The sequence below is a fragment of the Antechinus flavipes genome, chromosome 3, assembly GCF_016432865.1.
Source record: "Antechinus flavipes isolate AdamAnt ecotype Samford, QLD, Australia chromosome 3, AdamAnt_v2, whole genome shotgun sequence".
Taxonomy (NCBI): domain Eukaryota; kingdom Metazoa; phylum Chordata; class Mammalia; order Dasyuromorphia; family Dasyuridae; genus Antechinus; species Antechinus flavipes.
Window position 1 is genome coordinate 306,499,748 of NC_067400.1, and position 22,627 is coordinate 306,522,374.

General features: G+C 36.3%; 1 protein-coding gene across 1 annotated transcript in view; it reads left to right on the top strand.

The window, feature by feature from the left end:
• SIDT1 (SID1 transmembrane family member 1) overlaps positions 1-22,113 on the top strand; it is a 150,486-nt gene extending 128,373 nt beyond the window's left edge. Inside the window, exons 19-25 of the mRNA XM_051985305.1 lie at positions 1,178-1,286; positions 7,923-7,999; positions 10,126-10,172; positions 12,273-12,378; positions 12,501-12,611; positions 18,683-18,796; positions 19,873-22,113. Of these exons, the coding sequence (XP_051841265.1) occupies positions 1,178-1,286; positions 7,923-7,999; positions 10,126-10,172; positions 12,273-12,378; positions 12,501-12,611; positions 18,683-18,796; positions 19,873-19,935 (627 nt within the window). The 3' untranslated portion in view covers positions 19,936-22,113. The remainder of the gene's footprint in view (positions 1-1,177; positions 1,287-7,922; positions 8,000-10,125; positions 10,173-12,272; positions 12,379-12,500; positions 12,612-18,682; positions 18,797-19,872) is intronic.
• Positions 22,114-22,627: the final 514 nt, after the last annotated feature.

Genomic DNA, 22,627 nt, shown 5'->3' on the forward strand with positions numbered 1-22,627 from the left:
TTGCCATAATAAGGAAAATCAAAACAGCTTAAATCAGCCTATTCTGAGAACATTTGATTTATTTGCCAAGAAGAGAGATGATGACCAAAGGCAACACTGGTTTAAAATGTAAACTTGTTTGCAAATCTTATAATGAAAGATGATAGAAGTGTATAAGCAGTATTACCTCAAAGAGCAGAGAAATTTAGTGGAGGGTAAAATCAATTAAAAGAAAGTTTGGCAAGAGACTCAAGTAAGCAACATCTTAAGAATATTTAAATGAAAAAGAAAGGAAAATAATAACAGTGAAAAAAAGAGAGAAATGGAAGAAGATAAAAAGATTTCACAATAAATTGTTTTCACCATCAAGTAGAATAACTGCAGTTAAATTTTAACATCATATTATAAGTGAAGTAAAAATGACACTTTTTAAAAGAATGGGGAAAGAAGCCAAATAAGACCATGTATAAATAGAGGAGATCCATGTTAAAGGTGACACAATTTTGAGGTCATTAAAGATTGACTCACAAAGCATAAAAAAGTTGTTGTTAAGGAGAATGATACCATAGGGGTGGGGAAATTTTCATATTAATAATACCCAAAAAAAGAGATAGCAAAAGAAAATTAACAACTATTATCTCTGTACCTATTTCCTGTCTATAAAAAATTTAAATGAGACCCATCTCCATACAACATCAAGAACATCCTTGATGAGAATATTGGTAGGGAACAAGCAGATTTTCACAAATAATACTCTACAGTAGACCACATCTTTACCATCACATAGTTAATCAAAAGATGTAAAGAATACAAGTTCCCACTGTGCTTATTTTTGGATAATGATTTTAGTTTTTAAAACTTTGTTTAGAACAATATGAAGTATTGCATAAGGAAACTCCAAAATGGGGTCATGAAGAGTTGGACATAACTGAAACAGTTCAACAACAATATAGTACCATTGCATTCAAATGTCATATGTTATTTAGCCATTTCTTAATTGATAGGAACCTATATTGATTCCAGTTCTTTATTATCACAGAGTATCATTGCAAATATTTTACTATATGTGGGACTTTTTGTCCTGTCTGATCTTTTTGGAGTCCAATAGTGAGACATCTCACTGTGTCAGAGTTATTTATTCACATCTTTGGTAAAAACTTGAAACTCAGATAGAGGTATCTTTCCTTTTTATTTATAGTTGTTTGGGAAAAATGACATGTGGTTCTGGGTTATCTTCTCAGCAATCCACATTCTGGCATCACTTGCACTCAGCACACAGATATATTATATGGGCCGCTTCAAAATAGGTAAGTCACTTCTCTTTTTTCCTAAAGAAATTAATGTTTTTCTTTGTCATATACCTCATTCATTTGTACCAAGTGAAATCATAATTGAAAGTAATTAATAAGTTCAATGAACTAGTTCTGTGTTGTAATATGAGAGTTTATTTTCTTTAGGACTTTAGGGTTTTTTGTCACACATGGACATTTGTTAATATTTCACAAATATATTTTCTTAGTTCTTTAAATCAATGGTCTCCCAGTCTTTTTGATGGTAATTGCCTTTTATTAAAAAATTTTTGAGCATTCCCTCTCAGTGTGTGTATATAAACATATATTCATATATCTCTATACATACACACATAGTTACACATAAACACATATGTAAATATGTATTTGCCTGTTTACATATGTGTGTATATTTACTTATCCATATTCTACATGCATTATAGACATGTACTACTGTATAATAATTATATACATTAGAACATCTGGTTCTAAGTTTAGTTTAGTGTTATATTTGGTTTTAATGATTGTCTTAGTTTAAAAAGGAACCTCACAAGACACATAGATCCCAAGAAATGCATTGTCAGCTGCACTTACTAAATTATGATTCATTTTTCAATCCCATCCACCAATTTGGCACAGGAACTTCACAAGACACATAGATCCCGAGAAATGCATTGTCAGCCACACTTACTAAATTACGATTCATTTTTCAATCCCATCCATCAATTTTGCACAGGCTTTTATGGAAGTATTTTCCCAGTTTGTTCTTGCAACTAATCAGAATGTGTTTTAACAAATGGGTTCAAAAGTCACTGAAACTCTTCATTTGGAAGAAAAAAGTTTAAGCATTTTAGAAAATGCTATCTCTGTGTTTCTTAAGTGTGCAGTTGTGAGAGCTTGTGGCACACTTACATGATTCTCAACAACCTTGAAAGAAGAGATCAAGGATCCAGGAGGCTGGGATGTTCGTGGTGTCAGACACCACTGACAAAAAGATTGAGAAAGACCATCAGGTGTAATGATTAAGAAATCACTGGTAAATTTGAAGTGGGCAGTTTCAGTTCAGTGAGGAGACAAGGATAAGGAGACTGAGAAACCAAGATAATTGAAGGATAAGTTGTGATAGAAATAGAGAAGTTGAGAGAAGAGAATGAGTTTAGAGAGAAAAATAATGTAATGAGATCTGGGATGCAGACTGAAGCCCGTTTATCTCTGCTTATCTCATGTGGCTCACTTTTTCCCCACTAGAAATAAAAAGGCTAGGTGAGGCAGGGCACTTACTATCTCCTAGAAAGCAGATCCTGCCCCAACCCAGGGAAGCCTACTGGAGACATCATATGGAAAGAGGAGGTGGGGGGCATGTGGTGAGGATTTCCCCACCAGCATCTGCCCACCTGCTTCCAGTGCCAGTGTGTTGGCTCGAGCTGAGAGGCCAGTACCTGGCACAGAAAGGGAGGAGGGAGATTTGGAATTTACACCACTGTGGGAGGCCAGCTTCACACAGCAGGAAAGTGTAGTACAATAATGGATAGAGGCAGTTGTACATTTGCATTGGAGATAAGCCACTTATGGCTTGCACACTACTCAGGTAAGGTATTCCTTGGAGTCGTGCCATTGCCCACTGTAGGTTCACTGTAGGTACATACAGCTCTCTCTTTGCAGACAACGGCTTTAAATCCCTAGGTTCGGATCCATACAGAAACTTTTCTTCAATCAAAAAGAGGTAATTTTATCCCTGCCAGCATATAGCCTTTACTTTCAGTAGCCATTCTACCTACAAAGCTGTCCCTTGGAAGCTGGTGCTGTCAGTCATTGGAGGTACTTGTTACATAGTCAACCTGTGTGCTGGAATAAATCCAGACCATTTCTGCAGGTTCTGTTTCCCCTAGTCTTACCTCCAAGACATTTTGTGATGTGGTAGGCACCATTGCCTCATGTATATGGCTGTTGAAGTGAATTCCCCCACCCTTTAAAGTGGAGTGGATTGAGCTATTTATATCAGGATCACACCCTATTTGGCCAAATATTACTCATTTTTATTATTATGGGATTTTTCCAGATGGATAAAGATATGGAAAAGTTAAAAAAAAAAAAAAAGGAAATTCTGAGTGTTTTGCAGCACAAGATTGATTTCATCTGAATTCAGTCCAAGGTCAAGAAAATGTTGATTGGGTCATAGATGCTCAGGCAAATCTTGTAACTTAGTTAGCTTTGCTTTCAGTTCAAATGCTCCTTCCTCTGGGTAGATATTCAAAATGGAAACAGGCAGGCCATGAGAGAAATAATAGAGAAAATAATAGGTAGGAAGTTTTTTGTGTTTTGATTTTTGGTTCATGAAGATATGCAGCCTTCCATGGAAAGCACTGCTAAGGCTCTGAATTCACTACCAAGGTATGGCATTGACAAAAGATTGTGAGGGCCACTGTATCATCTGATTCTGTGTAAGTGGGAGAACACAGAGACAAGTCTTTACTCACTACATGGGAATAATAAAAACTAGGGGGTTTATGTGTCAAATGTGTCAAACTTGGATGCATTCTTACAAACCATTTTTTCCTTCCCTCCACTGCTTTCCCTAATTCAGAAGTGTCTGACTCAGGTAATGATAAGCTGTTCTCTCTTTATGGGATTCTTAGAAAATGTTTGTAACAAAAGTGCCCCTGCTTTTGCCATTAGCAATATTTTTGAATGCACTTGGGTTGGATTTGGTGGGGATGAATGTCTACTAGATACACTTGAGACAGATGGACTGAAATGAGAGAGAGAGACATAGAGAGAAAGGAAGACAGAGATAGAGAGACACACATACACATATATAGAGCAGACAAAAGGCCAGAGAGAGACAAACACAGAGAAAAAGACAGACACTGAGACAGAGATAGACACACACAAACAGAAAGACAGACACAGAGACACAGAGATATAAAGAGACAGACACACAGAGAGAGACAGACAGAAAGACAGAGACAGAAACACACATAGAGACAAAGACAAAAGGCCAGAGAGAAACAAAGACAGAGAAAAAGACAGACACCAAGACAGAGATAGGCACACACAAATAGAAAAACAGGAAGACAGACACAGGGACAGACAGACAGAGACACAGATATATAAAAAGAGACAGCCAGACATAGAGAGACTTAGAGATAGACAGAAAGACAGAAACAGAGAACAAGTTTTATTGCTGAAAGAACAGTAATGAGGCTGAGGTCTCGAAGGTCTGATGTATGTACCACTTCTGTGTTTATTTTGCTATTCTTGTTTTCATTCCAAATTCCACTTTTATAGGATCATAGGTAGAAGATATTAAGGAAAATATTAAGATATTAAGTCCTAGAGGGGAAATATTACTTCTCCAAAGTTATTCAAGTCCTCCTACTCCATATCCATCACACCACGCTGCTTTTCATCAATGCTAATATAACTGGTATTTCACCCAAGTCTACTGCATTTAGCACACTGCTGCTATGGATCAGGGTTGAATGCTGGAGACTCAACTATAGCTCTGCATGAAGGGCAGATTTAGGGCAAGAGCTTTAGAGAGATCTTGAATAAGTAATTCTGAAATATTGCTCATTCCTTTCCAAAAAAGACTTTGATTCCTCCTTTGAGAACAGCCATGAGGCTGGTTGTTCTTTTGTCCAAACCCTGAAAAGATTTGTCTCCTAAATATTGCTAGTCTAGCAATATGATTTTGGTTCAAAACAAAAAGCAGCTAATCTGGACATTTTTTTTACATTTCTTTTTAAATTTTTTTGAATTTTAGATTCTCTTTTTTTATCCTCACATACAAGGAAGAAACCACATATGAAGTTATGCAGAATATTTCCAAAAAAGTCAAGTTGTAGTTGTATGAAACCTTCGGGTCTTTTTTTTTTTAACTCTACTTGACAAGCTCTATTTCTTGACAGCATCTCCTGACTGTTTGGCTTTAGTTGTTTGGCCCCTGCAGCAGCACAAGTCTCAGCACAATGGTCCTAAAGTGCCATGCTCTAAAGATGGCCCTAGTCCACATAATGCCAACAAAATGATTAGAAACATGAAAGTAAGGTAATGTCAGTCAGCTGTAGGAAAACTACTCTATGAATCTGCTTAGCATTTGAATTCAGTGTCTGACCAAAATGGTTCAGTCAACTAAATTGACTAACTTTCTAGCAGAACAAAGTTTTTCTGAACAGAAAAGTTTTGTGTTCCAAAACTTGATTGGCAGTGAGTGGTTCTGTTCCTATCCTGCCTTATATTTAATACTTTTTCTAGCTCAATAAGGTAGGTGATGAGGCACAGTGATACAGCCATGGACTTAGAGTCAGGAAGATCTGGTCTCAAACTCTTAGGGACTGTATAACTTCGTGAAAGTTGCTTATCCCTATTTGCCTCAGTTTCCTTATCTATAAAATGATCTGGAGAAAGAAATGGCAAAATTCTCCAATATTCATGCCAAGAAAACCTTAAATGGGGTTATGAAGAGTCAAATATGACTTAACAAGAAAAACTAGCTCACTAAGACAGACAACAGAATATATGCCCTGTGAGGTAAAGTTGTTGAAATGCTTGTCATTTAGACCCAACCTTCTTTTCTTTGATTTTTTAAAAATGGTGAAGAGCTATAAGAAGCCATCCAGATTTCTGTGCATAATTTCACTTCTATGCCTCCTTGTTTCTACATTTTACTTTAAATTCCCTCTGCTTTGGTAAAATTTTTGGATATTCCTACTGTAATTACTAATGGTGGTAAAAATAATAATTAACACTCATCTGATATTTCACAGTCATACATCATCTTAGTAAAGTCTCAGTATTCTGGGATAGGAAGTACAATAAAGAATGATTACACTTTGCAGATAAGGCACTTTTTTTTTTTGAACACTTATCATGGTCCTTAGGGTTTTTTTTAATAATAGCTTTTTATTTTCAAAATACATGCAAAGATAGTTTTCAACATTCACCTTTGCAAAATCTTGTGTTCGAAATTTTTCTCTTTCCCTTTTCCCTACTCCTTTCCTCTAAGTCAGCGAGTAATCCAACACATGGTAAACATATGCAGTTTTTCTCCATCTTTTTCCACATTTACCATGCTGCACAAGAAAAATCAAATCAAAAAAGAAAGAAAACAAAAAGCAATTAAACAACAAAAAAGGTAAAAACATTATGTTGTGATCCACATTTAATCCCTACAGTCCTCTCCCAGATACAGATGGCTCTCTCATTGCAAGTCTATTGGAATTGTCCTAAATCACCTCATTGTAAAAAGCCATTTCCATCATATAATCTTGTTGTTGCCATGTACAATGTTCTCTTGGTTCTACTCACTTCATTTAGCATCAGTTCATATAAGTCTCTCCAAGCCTCTCTAAAATCATCCTGCTGGTCGTTTCTTATAGAACATTAATATTCCATAACATTCATATACTACAATTTATTCAGCCATTCCCCAGCTGATAGGCATTCACTCAGTTTCCAGTTCCTTGCCACTACAAAAAGGATAAGGCAACTTCTAATTCAATTCAATAAACATTTATTAAACAGATACTGGAGATACAAAGACAAAAATAGAGTATTCATCCTCCCTTAAAGAGCTTCACTTGGCTGAGAGAAAACATCTACTCAGATTCACTTTTGTAGACTATATAAAGGGATCATTATCTTTCTTTGACTAATTTTTGGAGTTACCCCAGAAAAATCTCTCATATACAACTTGCTTTTTTTTGAGGCAATCAAGGTTAAGCGACTTCCCAGGATCACATAGATAAGAAATATCTGAGGCCAAATTTGAACTCAGGAAGTTAAGTGTTCCTGACTTCAGACCTGGTGTTCTATCTTCTGCACCACCCAGCTGCTCATCTAAGTCTATGATCCAATAAAATTTTTGTTTTAAATCAAAACCAATTGACTGGTAAGTTTAGACTTTTTTCTACATGATCTATTCAGTTTTCTAAACTTATGTGAATAAACTTTTACCAAGAACAATGACCACTACAAAAAAGACAGGCTAAATTCTCTCCTACCCCAAATAGGTGGAAAAATTAGATTAGATTGGCATGAAAACAAGATCAGTTTTATGGATTAAGGAAGAAGGTGCCCTCTTCCTTTCCTGAAAGTAGAAAAAAAAACCCACCAGCTAAATAAACTTTAAAATTATGGGACATCAGAATAAAGAAAACAATTGGACAAAACCATCTTGTGCCTTGGCTACCTCCTGTTTACAAGAAGAGAAAGTTTCCTTCTCTTCTATTTGGTCTTTTATATTGCACAATATGAGATGCCCTCATTTGCCTTGTCCTAAGGGCAGCCCAATGACTAGTATATTTTAACTACTCTCTAATCCTCTACTATGTGTAGATATAGTACTGTTCCAAATATTATATATGGAAGATGCCATTTTTTTCCTTATAGAACTAACATAATCATATATATATAAATTTTATATATATATACACATATACATATGTATATATATATATATATATGTATATATATATATATATATATATATATATATATATATATATACACATACACACACATATATACACACATATTATGCCTGCTAGAAAGGTTCCCTACTACCACGTCTGCCATCAGGGGTATAACCCATTGCCTGAATAAGTGCTACTTTTGGATGTGACTGTTTGGGTGTCTTCTTGTCATTAGCAGATTTGGGAATTTTCCGCCGGATTGCAATGGTATTCTACACTGACTGTTTCCACCAGTGTAGCCGACCACTATACATGGTAGGTGGAGTCTTCGTGTCCCCTGAACTTACAGCATCAGCCACCTGGAAGGGAGGGAGGAAAAAAGGTCCATAGAGTTCTGAAAGGTTTCTGCTGTTATACCAATATAAAGGACCCACGGCAGCTGAGGTCCCATCAATTGGGTAACTGAGCAAGAGCCATTGCTTATTCCCTCTAGCTTTTCTTTCGTGTTTTTGAGGGTTTTTAAGGCTATCAAATCAGGACTTGACAAGTCAAGTGTAGACAATAAGCATTTATTAAGTCCCTCTATGTGCCAGGGTCTAAGTTTTAGTACACAAAGAAAGGCCAATGGAACCCTCACCCCCTGTTCTTGTCAAGGAGCTCAAAATCTAATGACAGTTTAATATTCTCTGATGGTTCTCACAGGACTCAATGCACAAAGCTTTAGAAACAAAAAGAGGATACAAGTAGAGGGTATTGAGGCTAGTACTTGCTTTGTATGAGAGGAATAAGGAAAACAGCATCAAAAAGAGTGATGAACATTTTGGGATTTGGTTCATTTATGATTTATATCATGTCTGCTTCCAAAAAGAATCTGAGGGCACCCACAGAGTTCACAAACTTTGGAGAGAAGGAAAAATCCTGAATGTAGAGTGCAAGAGGAAAAAACTCAGATAAAAATGAAAAGCATTTCCTTTAGATAAAGACAGGTCCCCCTGGATGGGGAGGGGTTTTCCTGGTAAGGAAGAGTCACTGCTCTAAGCTATAAAGGAGTGTCCATGAAACTCTTCATTTGTAGTAATTTTTACATGCTTTACAACTTATAAAAGCACTCAGATCCAAGATGATCTGGGGACATGTCAAAGTTTCAAGAAATGACCTTTGGTAAAGAGATGAGGAATTACAAATGTTGAATGGTGCATACACTCTCAACCCTAGTCACTATGTTGATTGGGTTTGCTTGACTATTTTTTCTGTTTTAAGGGAGGATTCATTTGGCAGAAGTTGGGAGCAGAGATATTTGGAAAGGACTATGGGGTAAAAATGAAAATTATCAATAAAATACCTTTTAATGAGTATACAGAGAGTTATGAGACTTTTCTTTTCCTCTCCCTCCCCCCACAATAAACTATATTAGAAGAAGGAAAAATATTTTCTCTGACCACAAGATACTGCTACCTGGAGCCAAGGTCCAAAATATAGGAGTCGGAAAGAGCCACCATGAAATAAGAATACAAATTAGGGTGTATTCTGGAAGATATGGAGTCAGGAAGATCTGAATTCAAGTTCTTCCTTTAACACACATTGGCTAGGTACTGATCAGTAAGCCATCTGATCTCTCAGAGTCCTAGACACACTTTTTGATACTCTATTTGTTTTTTTTTTTAACAATAGCTTTTTATTTTCAAAATAGAAGCAAAGATAGTTTTCAACATTCACCCTTGCAAAATCTTGTGTTCCAAATTTTTCTCTCTTCCTTCTCCCCATCTCCCTCCCCTAAACAGCAAGTAATCCAAAATATGTTAAACATGTGCAATTCTTCTATACATATTTCCACATTTATCATACTGCATAAGAAAAATCAGTTGATACTCTATTTTGTGAAGCACTTGCACAGTGCCTGGCACATAGTAGCACCATATAAATGCTTACTTCCTTCTCTTTCCCTTCCCCAATTCATTAGTAGATGAATCCTTCTCTAGTTCCCATTGCAATGAAATTACAGGTACAGACTAAAGAAAGATTATCTTTAAATACTTCAGATGTGTTCTGAGGACCATTTAATAAGATCTCAGGAAAATTTTCATTCTGTATAGTAACTTACTACATAATAATGGTGGTAACTGGAGAATTTTGTACTATATTAGATACCTGTCACTCATCACATAATACCAAGAAAGTTGTAGGACCAGCCATCTCCCTGGTCACTGCTTGAGTTTTGTTTTTTGATCATATTTGCATCTTCAGTGATGCAAAAAATCTTTGTTTGGTCTGACAAAAGCCATCAAACTAATCTTTATCAGTATTAGAATTGTCACCTTGAGAATTTGGGGAAGAATATGTTTGCTTGTTTAGTGGGTGTTCTCCAGAGATACTTATAGCTTTGCCTTCCTTATATTATGGCAGAAAACAGAAAGATAATGATGTCCTTTTCTATCCCCCAGGACAGAATGGTACTGCTCATTGTTGGAAATCTTGTTAACTGGTCCTTGTAAGTAGTTTGAGAACACTGTGATTTCCTTATTACTGATTGTTGTGATATTAAGATTTGTGGACAAAATTGTCTGGACTCCGATTCTATTAAGGAAACAGAAATTAAGCAGGAAAGGACAGGTCTATATTGGCTTGATGGAAGATGAGCCGAGTATGCTAGCATATTCAGCCTATGTTTTTTTATCAATGTCCCAAGACATAGGGGAGACACTTCAAAAAGCCATGATTTTTCCAATATAGGTTTTTCTTCCAGAACTGTAGGTCTGAACATTCTATGGTATCATAAATTGCTATGGTCAAAGTACATATTGCCTAATGGCCAAGCCTTTGGTGATAAGTCTCTGACCCCAGTGAAATTGAGTAACTGAATGAATACTGCAAGTCTTTCTAGCTTTAATGCCTGTTAGAATTTACATTCTACTGAAATAATTTTCCTGAAAACAGCCTCCTCCATGACTCAGCAATGCATCACAATAGTATTTTAATGGATTTCCCTCTACTTCAATACCTGTTATGTAGGAAAAGGGGTCTCTTCTGCTTGATTCTCAATATGTCATCTGATCTTTATGGCAAGTCCCAAAAGGTGATAGCCCTGTTTGTACGTCTTTATTCGAGTATATATTTCTTTATATGTTTACGCATCTCATATTCTGTATCTGAAAGGCCCATCTCTATTTTCCCTTCTTTTCCATCTATAATTACCTATAATCTTTCTCAGTCTCTTTTCTACACTCTTTTCTTTCCTCCTTACTCTGTCTATTCCTTTAATTGCAATAATGAAATTGTAGAATTAATGTATTTTCTTAATTGTATTAATTTGATTGAGTTCTATGTTCTTTGTTCTTAAAATTAAATGAGTAGAAAGAGTTTGTTTGGTGGGGTTTTTTTATTCTTTCTGAAAAGAAAAGGAACAAAGGAAAGTCCTAAATTAATTTGCTGTTTGTCTTTTGAACCTTACTGGATTTATTGCCTATGAAATAGAGGCAGTATGGTATTGTGGACAGAGAGCTGGCCTTGGAACCAGGAACTAAGTTTTAAATCCTTCACATACTCTAAGACCCTGAGCAATTTACTTAACTTTTTGGCAGGGTAGGCAACTTTGAAAGATTATGTGTTGTAGAGAAAATGCTGACTTCAAATAGGGAATTCTCTTTACCAATAAAATCACAGATCCGCTCTTCATCCTATTCCTAAATTTCCTATTCTTGTTCTACAGTGACCTATGCAAGGAAATAGGGAAAATCATAATCCAGTCTTTGAGAACTACTCTGGCAACTTAAATCTTGGAGTCAGACAACCTGGGTTCAAATTAACCTTCTTGATCCTTAGTGATCTCAGCTATAAAATGAGGGTGTTGGACTCAAGGGTCTCTAAAGCATCTTCTAATTCTAGATCTATGAAGTTAAGGTCCTATGAACTGGATTCCTATTTGGGAGCTATATGTTTTTGGGGGGAACCTTGTAGTAATGTCGCTTAGTCAGAATAAAATTGTTTGTCCAAAAGAGCTCTGTCCCTTTGATTTCTGATGCCTCAGATACCAAGAGATAATTCTTTAAAGACAATTGTCTTCCCTTGATCTCTGTTACTATTTATTAATTAATCATTTCAAGATAGGGTTAACTTCAGTATAGCTGTTATTAACCTGCCATTTGCTTGGGAATATAGCAACCTAAAAAGGAGAATGGGACTTCCCCAGGGAAGTCTTTCTTACTAATATGTACCATTGAAAGATCATAACCATACAGTCTCTTGCTCTTTCCCCTCTATGCTGCTACTAATACAAGCATATCAGAGCTATGGGTAGAGTGAGAAGTGGAGTAATTATAGTTTTCTTTTGACTAGACAAACCCATGTAGTTTTATTAATTGAATCAAAGAGGATGATGATGGTTAGAGATGCAGAACTGTGAAACACTGTGGTAAATGCCCAGAAAGACTGATGTATCTTCAGGGTAGGTATTTCTCTCTACAGAGATTCACCTGAAAACCATACTGAATGAAAATGGCATGATTCTTGAAATGATGTTATCATAAATCTACTTTTCTAGGTTTAAAAAAAAAGTAAAACAACCTTGTCTTCTCCCCCTTGCATCCTTTAGTGCCCTATTTGGATTGGTATATCGACCCAGGGACTTTGCCTCTTACATGTTGGGGATTTTTATCTGTAACCTGCTGCTGTACCTAGCCTTTTATATTATTATGAAGGTAAGAGTTTGCATGGGAGCAGAACTGATTTCTTAGACACCCAGCCTTCCAGGCAGAAACTAGGCTAATAACCTAGATATTGCCATGTGCCCTAACCCTTTGACTCACTTCTCTTACCATAGCTCCGCAGTTCTGAGAAGGTCCTCCCCATCCCACTGTTCTGCATCATTGCCACAGCTGTGGTGTGGGCAGCAGCCCTTTACTTTTTCTTCCAGAATCTTAGCAGCTGGGAGGTAAGAGAACATCTTTATAAGAAATCATTCTTTCTCCATGTTTATGATTAATTCTGTTTGCTTCTGGTTTCTGCACTTTGTATGTAAGTTGCAAAAGGGAAATTTAAGCTTGATCTTAGAGAAAACTTCCTAACAATTCAAGCTGTCTATAAGAAGAATGAGCTGCCTTAGGACATAGTGAGATTTCCCGCATTGGAAATTTTTAAGCAAAAGCTGGATGACCCTTTGTTAAATATATTTGCAATGGGAATTCCTTTTTTATATCTGCAATGAAAGAGATGGCCACCAGGATCCTTTCCATCTCTAAAAATTTATGATTCAGGGATCTTATCTTTTTACCTTTTTCTTTTATATCCCCTACTTTGTTTTGTTTGTTGCTATATCCATTTGTCTTTGAAATTTTGAGGAAGAAAGTTTCTTTTGAATCAGAGTTGTTTCATTCATATAATAATAGCTTGCTGCATAGAATTCTTCACATGAATAATCTCATTTGCTGCTCACAGTCAGTTATTTTATTCAACAGTAATGTAACACCTATTTTGTACAATATACTGTTTATAGCTTGTGAGAAATACAGAGATCAAACCATACAATGTGTTTGTATATGTATGCTATGTATATGTATATGTGCCTTAATCCTTATATGTTGTAGAGATATAGCTATCACCTCATTTGATTCTCACAAGAACCTTGCAAAGTAGGTACTATTGTTAACTCCATTTTATAGACAAAGAAATTAATGAAAGAAATTATATGATATGCTCAAGATGACATAGCTAGTAATTAGGCAAGGCAGATTTGAACTCTTCTTCAGATTCTAAGCCTAGCACTTCATCTGATACACCAGAGATGACAGACATGCTTCCCATATGGCCCATCATATTTCTAAATATAGATAAACCCAATTAAAACATAATTGGGATAACCCAAACTCAGAAAAGGAAATAGATCTTATTGTAAAAGAATTACCAAAATTAGGGGGGAGAAGGGGAGAAATCCTGATTTTGATGAATTTTCCTGATGGAGAATTATCATATTTTTAGAAAATAGTATCATATTCCAAAATTATTCTCCAAAATTGAGAGAGAACACACCCAACCAGAATCCTTTTATTTTTTCACTTAATAGTATTTTTTCCAGTTACATGTAACGATAGTTTTCAGTATTCACTTTTGTAACATTCTAAATTTGTTTTTCCTTTTCCCTCCCTTACCTCCCCTTCCCCAAGACAGCAAACAATCTGATAATAGGTTTTACACATACAATCATTTTAAACATATTTATATATTAGTCATGTTATAAAAGAAAAATTAAAACAAAAGGGGAAAACTACAAGAAATAAAAAAGTGAAAATAGTATGCTTCAATCTGTACTCAGTTTCTATGGTCCTTTCTCTGGATGCAGATGGCATTTTTCATCCCAAGTCTATCCCAAAACATTCAATGAGCATTTTAATAGATTGGGGGGGGGGGGAAATCTTTAACAAAGTACAAATAAAAATCCTATAAAATAGATTTATACAGGAATCTTTTTAATATTTTAAAAAGTTTTTATCTAAAACTAAAAGCATCATTTGCAATGGGGACACACTAGAAACTTTTCCAATAAATACAAGAGTGAATCAAAGATGCTCTCCCCACTATTGTTTGATATATTTCTTGTGGTGATCTTTTTCTTCTTTAAAATATAATATGAGAAGGTTCTCTTTGGGAGCGAGTTGGTTTCTTGGGGAGGTTTTCCTGGAGGCAGCCTTAGTTGCAGTTGAAAGTAATAATCACCCAAAACACAGCCAGGTGATAAAAGTTTAGATCTTTTATTGCCTCCAATATATCCCGGTTAGCTTAGAGGCCTATCTCTCTGCTTGGTTCTAAGAGCTCTTGCAGCTTTGTCCTTTGCTTCTGCCTCTGCTTTCTTCAGCCTCCAGAGCCAGCACCAAGTTGAATCTGTCTTGCCTCTGAGAGAGGGCTTCTGGCTCTCAATCTCCCAGAGTGCTCCTCTCCGACCCCAGTCAATGTTCCGAAGTAAAACTCCTCACTCAGAGAGGGCTTCTGGCTGAACTTGCTCTAACCCAAAGTAACTATTCACCCGAAGCTAAGAGCCTCTTTATAAATGATTTCCCAAAGGCTGACTCCTCCTTCTGGAGGCACACCCAAGGGAGGTGTGAATTCACAAAGTTACAAAGTTTACTTTGTGATTCTCCCATACTTGTGAACTCCACTGAGTAAAGGTGTGAATACAAACATTGTATCAATTAGTTCTACTTAGTATCTTGTTTCAGGTTCTGGTCCAAAACATCAACTCTAATGAGTTAGCAGTTTGTAAAGATTCCAACAATTTCTGAAGATACTAATAACAACAATAGATAAAAGAAAGAAATTTAGGTAAGAAATGATCCTTACCTAAAGATAGGTAAAGAGGAGATTAAAAATATCCCTGTGTGCTGATGATATGATAGCTTATTTGGAAAATTTAAAGGAATCAGCAAAAATATTAATTGAGGCAATAGCTTCAGCAAAGTGGCAGATTATAAAATAAAATCTCAAAAAATAGCATTTCTATAGAATAACAAAACAGAAAAAACAATATAGAAGGAAAATCACACCCCAAATAACTACAAAATACATAAAATATCTGGAGGTCATCCTATCAAATTATATGAAAGACTTGTATAGATTCAATTGCAAGGCATTCCTTAAAGAACAACTTAAATAGTTGGAGGAAGATACAGGAGTGAGGAGACTGGGACAAGGGAGTTACCATGGCAGAGCAATAAGTGTGTTTCTGTGTTTGGGAAAGCAAAGGCTGGAGGAGGCAGAACTGGCTGAAAGTGGCAGCTCAAGGCTCAAGACTCTTTTCATTTCCCCATAAAGGATTATATGAAGATTTTGGCACAGGAGTCATTCCCTCAGTTTTCTTTCAAAAGTATAAACTTCATCCAAGACTTGATAAATCAGGAGCTCAGAATCAATCTCCAGCCAATAAAATATTCTAAGAAGGGTAGGTTACTTACCCAGACCCTGTGCATTGAAAATGTATTCAATGACCTCAGCAACTGCCCAGATGCCATGTTGCAGCTGTTGGAGTATCCCCAAGAGCTGACTTGGATTAACTTGTTCTTCAGTGATCTTTCCAGTACCGACCACATGCTGACCACTGTCTTTAATTTTGCTGTACTTTCTCTGCAGTGCAACTACATTCAGCACATAACAGAAATAGATATACTATCAAAACTTCACAAGCATTGATATTTGATCCTCCATGGGAACCCCATAGAGGAAAAGAAGGGATACAGGCAATGCGTGCTATCCATTATATCACCATCTTTTATTTCACTGGTATCACCAAGCAGATAGGGTCATGGCCACTGTTTGGAGAAGAATGAATATCAAGCTAAAAAGGCTATAATCAAACTGGATAGTTTCTAATTCATTCCTGTCTGTGCTATAGTCCCAAAGTCCTCAGCCTCTATAGGACTCTTTCTTCCAGTCCTTATTCCTTAGTGGGGCTTAAACATCTCCACTTCAAAGTCTAAGCAGAATAGGCACTAACCAGGCCAACATGGCACAAACCAGCCCCAAGCATAATTCAAATAGGCAAAACCTGCCCTATATCCCATCCTGACATCTTGAAACCTGAATCTTGCTTGACAGATCCCTAGAAACTTCTCAAAGGGTCTCATCCAGTCCTATACCACCCCCCCATACTTTATATGTGAGAAAGGAATATCAAGACCTCAGCTGGAGCTTGTTCAGTCCTCATGAGTCCCACTGCTGTCCCAGGAATGACATAATTGATTTTCAAGCCCTAAGAGAAGTGAGAAGCTTATGAGAAGGGAGGGTAAGCATAAGGACAGAAGGGCTTGAGTTAGGATGGATAGTTGTCCTTTTTGAAAGGTAAAAAAAAAAAAAAAAACTAAGAGGCTAAACATATAAAAAATGTGGTCATGGCTAGGCCATGTCAATATAACAAAAATGACAATACTACCAAAATCTATAATTTTAATGCTATACCAATCAAATTACCAAGGAGAGACATCATAGAACTCAATAAAATCATAACAAATTCTATTTGAAAAACACAAGATCTAGAATGAAGATAAATGGTGAAAAGATTTATGGTTAAAGGGGAAATAGTACCTCAAATCTTCAAACTATAAAACCACTGGGAAAACAGTTTGTCATATTAAACTTACACCAACATCTTACACTATATTTCTACAAAGCATTCTACATGAATATGCAACCTTAATACTCAATATTATATCATTAAAAAATAAGAAGAAAAATAAATCACATGCCCCTCATAGCTATGGGTAGAAAATGGATTCTTAACCAAATGAAATAGAGACAATGACAAAATGAAATATTTCTGCACTGACTAAATTAATGCACCAAGGATTTTTTTTTAAATGAAGTAGTCTATTAGGTAAAAAAAAATTATTTGTATCAAATTTCTTTGATATCCAAGATATATAAATAATAAATCTAAGTAAGGCTAATAACTATTCCCCAATAGAGAAATGATCAAAGGATATAAACATACAATTATCTTTAAAATTTTTTTTTATTTACAAAACATATGATTTTTCAACATTGACCCTTGCAAAACCTTGTATTCCAAATTTTCTCCTCTTTCCCCCCACTCCCTCTCCTAAATGGCAGGTAATCCAATACATGTTAAATATGTTAAAATATATGTTAAATCCAAAATACTTATATATATTTATACACTTAACTTGCTGCACAAGAAAAATCAGATCAAGAAGGAAAAAAATGAGAAAGAAAACAAAATCCAAGTAAACAACAACAGAAAGAGTGAAAATGCTTTGTTGGTGATCCACACTCACTTCCCCAAATCCTCCCTCTGGTGTAAATGGCTCTCTTCATCACAAGGTTATTGTATCTGATCTGAATCATCTCATTGTTGGAAAGAGTCATGTCCATCAGAACTGAACATCATATAATCTTGTTGTTGCCATATCCAATGATCTCCTGGTTCTGCTCATTTCACTTAGCATTGGTTGATGTAAGTCTCCCCAGGCCTCTCTAAAATCATCCTGCTGATTGTTTCTTATAGAACAATAATATTCCATAACATTCATATACCATAACCTATTCAGTCATTCTCTAATTGATGGGCATCCACTCAGTTTCCAGTTTCTTGCCACTACAAAAAGGGCTGCCACAAACATTTTTGCATAAAACATACAATTCTCAAAAGAATAGAATAGCAAAGTACTCACAACCTTATTAAAGAAAGAATACTCTAACAATAAGAGAAATGCAAATCATAATAACAGAGGTTTTACCTCACAACCTAAAAATTGAGAAAAAATGACCAAAAAATGGGAGAGATAAACATCAATCAGGACACAAAGAGACATGAGCCCCAACCTACCTCTTTGTGAATGCAAGAGGTTACATGTTGCAGATGTTTTCTGTCTTTTTTCAATGTATTGATTAGTTGTATTGATTTTTTTCTTTTCTTGTAAAAATATTTTTTTATATGAAGTGATTCTCTTGGAAAGGGATACTTGGGATAGAGATGATGTAAGAAATAGAATATATCAATAAAATTTTTGTTAACATGTAATATACAGGGATCCTTATCTACAGATCAATGACTCCCCTTTTCAATTGAAATGGAAGATAGCTTTTTTGACAGCCTCTTCCTTGGCCCATTCCAACTCTAGCCTACTGTCTCAATTTATCTTACCATATGAAACTCTACCAGCACCAGTACTTTCTCAACAATTGTTTTTAGGTGCGTTATCAACATCCTTTTGTGTTATTTTTGCCACTTTCATACATGAAATTACTATTGCTATTACTTAGACATATTATGTAGAAACTGTATAGCAATTAGTACTTCTTTTAAATCCTATTTTGTGTCAAAGTAATTTATGCTTGTGTTGCATCCCCAACCTGCTACTAGAAAGGGATAGCTATAAACATAAACACTGTCTTCTGTACTTTTCTTCATGCCTAGGAAATCACCTCCCTTATCAGTGGGCATTTAATAAGTAATCAAGTAAATTTATTGGAATCTTGTCTGGCTTTATCTCCTCCCAGGAAACTCCAGCAGAATCCCGGGAAAAGAATCGCGATTGTATCCTGCTGGGTTTCTTTGATGACCACGATGTCTGGCATTTCCTTTCTGCTACTGCCCTGTTTTTCTCATTCTTGGTGAGTTTTGCAGCTATTTCTTTATTACTATCCTCTTCTCTAGTATCCTCCAAACCTCTCAATACCTTCTGTATCTTTTTTAAATTTTTATTTCTACCTCTCCCCTTTCTCCCTTTCCTTGAGTTTTATCTCCCTTCTCTTTTGGTTCTCCAGCAGCAATTTGTCCTGAGCACAAAAATTGCTGATTATATCTCTTTGGTGCTACTTTTATCTTTCCCTTTTCCACTTTCAGACCCTCAGGTATAGAAAGACTAAATGTTTTACAAAGCCGCACAGCACATGTGGACAAAGGTCAAGATTCATGTTGTTTTCCATGTTAGATTTATTTTTACTAAGTAACATTAGACTATCTTTCTAGAAGATGCCCCAATCCTCTCTTGGGCTTATAGGATTTACAACAGAAAAGAGAGAGGTCATTTCTCCCAAACATTTTATATTCCCACTACTTTGTTTTATTAACCAACTGGTAGACTCAAAAAGGCAGGTGGGTCCTGTTATTTCCCCACTTCTCAATATAGAATCTTTTCTTCTGGAATCTTTCTAAATTAGCTTCATTTTTTATCTAAACTTTTCTGACCTTCTTAGCAGTGATACTGAGAGATCACATGTATATTTGCAATAGTCCTATGTTATAAACAGACAGTCTCACAATCTTCCAATTTTATCTTAGATTATTTGTCCTAAACAGTGGAACTATATGTGTGTGTGTGTGTGTGTGTATGTGTGTGTGTGTGTGTGTGTGTGTGTGTATTCCTAGAGTCTAATTTGGGGAATTTAAGCAATACCAATTCCTATAGAAAAGGCAGCCTCAAATGGCTCACTTTCCCTTGGGGTATTTTGTTCAGATAAATTGACAACTTTCAATAACATTCAGTCAAATTACCAAAATAGAAGCAAGAATTGTGAGGAGGGATCATGGAGGAAAGATAGAAAACCATTTCTTTTACATAACAGGATCTGTCATATTTTGTTCAGTATCACATTGAACAAAAGGATTCAGTCCTTTGGATTATAAAATGAAGAATAGATACTAAATAAGGCTCTCTGTTTCTCCCTATCTCTGTCTCTCATTTCAGGTATTATTAACTCTAGATGATGATCTGGATGTTGTGCGGAGAGACCAGATCCCTGTCTTCTGAGTGAGAGGAAGTGGTCACTCTTGATACTGCCCCCTAGATCATGCAGTGACTGCATCAGAGCTGCTATTGCTAGAGATTCTCTGATCATCTGCCAAGACGACAGACCTAAATGCATCCATATAGTGAGCATGTGAGAAGAGGAGAAGGAACTGGAAAGATCCTACCCTATGTCCCTTTGGACATAATGCATCATGGCCAAGGCCGAAGGCCAGCGACACACCTTGAATTCTTCTATTTGCCACCGTGCAAGTGAGAAGTGAACAAGACCTATAGATAGCATTTATAAGGCATTGTCTTGCAATCCCTCCTCCCAAAATTGCTTAGCAGTGGCAAACTGATGGTGCCCGGTTTTATGTAATCTCAGTGCCCAGTAGAACTAAAAACTGACATCACCTGAGAAATTTTAGCTACAGTCACTTGTTTCTGTAAGCTCTTCTGCTCCTGAACAAGCCAAAGCATCAGTTTGCATCTTCTGGGCTCTGGTGGTGATGGTCACCCTTTCAGCGTGCAGTATATAAACTAGATAGCCCATGTCAAAGTCTCCCCTCAGCCAGGGGATGGTGTCATGAATCCAGGATGGCACACTTTTTGAAAGAAAAGCTAAATATTTTTGAATAGATTCCTGAGTCCATTAAGAGGATTTGTAATAGGACTTTTGCTGGCTGTTCCTTATGACAGAGCCCTTTTCTCATGATGGTCAACTGGTTCAGAATACTCATCTTCTTAACTCTCCTTCTGCCTATCAAGCACACTTTTCAAATGTCTGCATCTCACTGCTCTCTCTTGACTCCATACTTCAACTTATCTTCCTAGGAAGGCTCTGCTCCTTGATCCTCCCACTAGCTCCTAGTGGGACAGATACCCTCTCAAAGCATGTGTCAGGGCAGGAAAATCCCAACACCAGCATAATAATATGCAGCAAGTGAAGTCAACCCAACATTCCAGTTGACAAGATCATCAGCAACTTCAGGATTAAATGTAATCTGCCTCACCTTAGGGGCCTAATCTTAGAAGATTCTAGACTTTTGGTGCAAATGCCCCACTCTGTTCTTCTACCCAAATAGCTAAATGGTGCACCTAAAACATCAATGGGAGAGAGGGAGGCAAACAAGTCAGAGCCAGAACACTTGGCAACATATTCAGATGAGCTCTAACAATAACAGGAGGCCTGCCTCTTAGTTCCCCCTTTCTTCAATAGACTCAGATCATCCTGCCTTGAGCTGTTTTTAAGCACCTTTTCCTAGCTCTAATTGGACTTTTGCTGGCTGTTCCTTTAATGATCCCTTTTGGCAATACTTGATAGTCTTTTTTTTTTTTTCCCAAAAAAAAAAAAAGTGTGGAAAAGCTTAGAATCTTACTGTGTGACAGGCCTGCCTCTGTGAGGCTAGGAGGCTCCATTTTAAGAAGGTGTTTGATATGAAAAGAAAACTGAATTTTGGGTGAAATATAATTTGAATATATTTCTTTGACCAGGACCAAGACCAAGAGATGAGTTTTGCATTTTTTTAAAGTACTTTTTAGCATTATCCTTACTCTAACATATTTGCATAGCATTAAAAAAATACATTTTGGAAGTTTTAACTTGGCAAACCTTTTCTTGCTTTCAAAACATGTGCACATGTACAAAAATGCTTGCAGTGAAATATTTTGTGAAACATTTCTGAACAGCCAAAATGGATTTAATAGCATTCTGTTTTTCTTCATTCTTAAAAAGGCTCATTTTTATAGTTATAGCCACATGGAGGCCATCAATTACATACTCATCTTAAATCATAAAACCAAGTCCAAAGCCTGTTTAACAGCACCTGGCACTCTTCTAGACTATAATCCATGAATTTTTTTTATTTTTTTAATTAATTTTTTGTTTATAGTCCCCACTAAGGAAAAATAAGACCAATAAAAATCCATCCAACCAGCACCATCCAACCAACCTAATCAGAGCAAGCTGTAAGATCCATTACCAATTCTGCATCTTCCTTGGAAAATAAGTCAGTAGAACCAAAGGGTGGGAAGTGATATGGAGAGATCAGGATGCTATTACAACATTGTATTTTTTATCATTACTCTGATGTCTACTTTGTGCTGTAAAGTCCCTGATTGTTGTGAATTTTGTTCTGTGCAGCAGGATTGTAAACCCAAATCAACCCTGCCATGATAAATATCAATACTGAGATGCAAGTGATTGTTTCTTAAATCTTATACAACTATATCCAGAAAGATGAAGTATAAATTCTTGGGAGCACCCCAAGAGTAAGGTGTAGCACCCAGTTAACTTAGAACAGTTCTTGGTCTGCAGTTACTAAAGTAAAAATTATGCACTTGTGGTGGAGAAGCTGAAATCTAAAATAATCCCCAACCTTGTTCTTTAAATGAAAAGAAGGTCACTCTGAAAATGATGAATTCGGTGGATGGGAAAGCCAAAGGAAAATTCAGATACTTGTCTGACAGCAGGAGCAGTTAAACTGGGATACGGTATTAACCTCCAACAGGGACAAAATTGCAATTGGACATCAAAATGGCCTATTTGGGCACTTGATAAAATTGCAAACGGGACCCCCCCACCTGTTTCCTGGGGATTGTTAAAAGATTAGGTCCAGTTTTATTTTAGCCATGAGAGACTCAATAGGAAAGGCTCTACTCATTTGAAGACGGGACTGTGCAAGATTCATGAAAATAAACAGGTCATTCACAG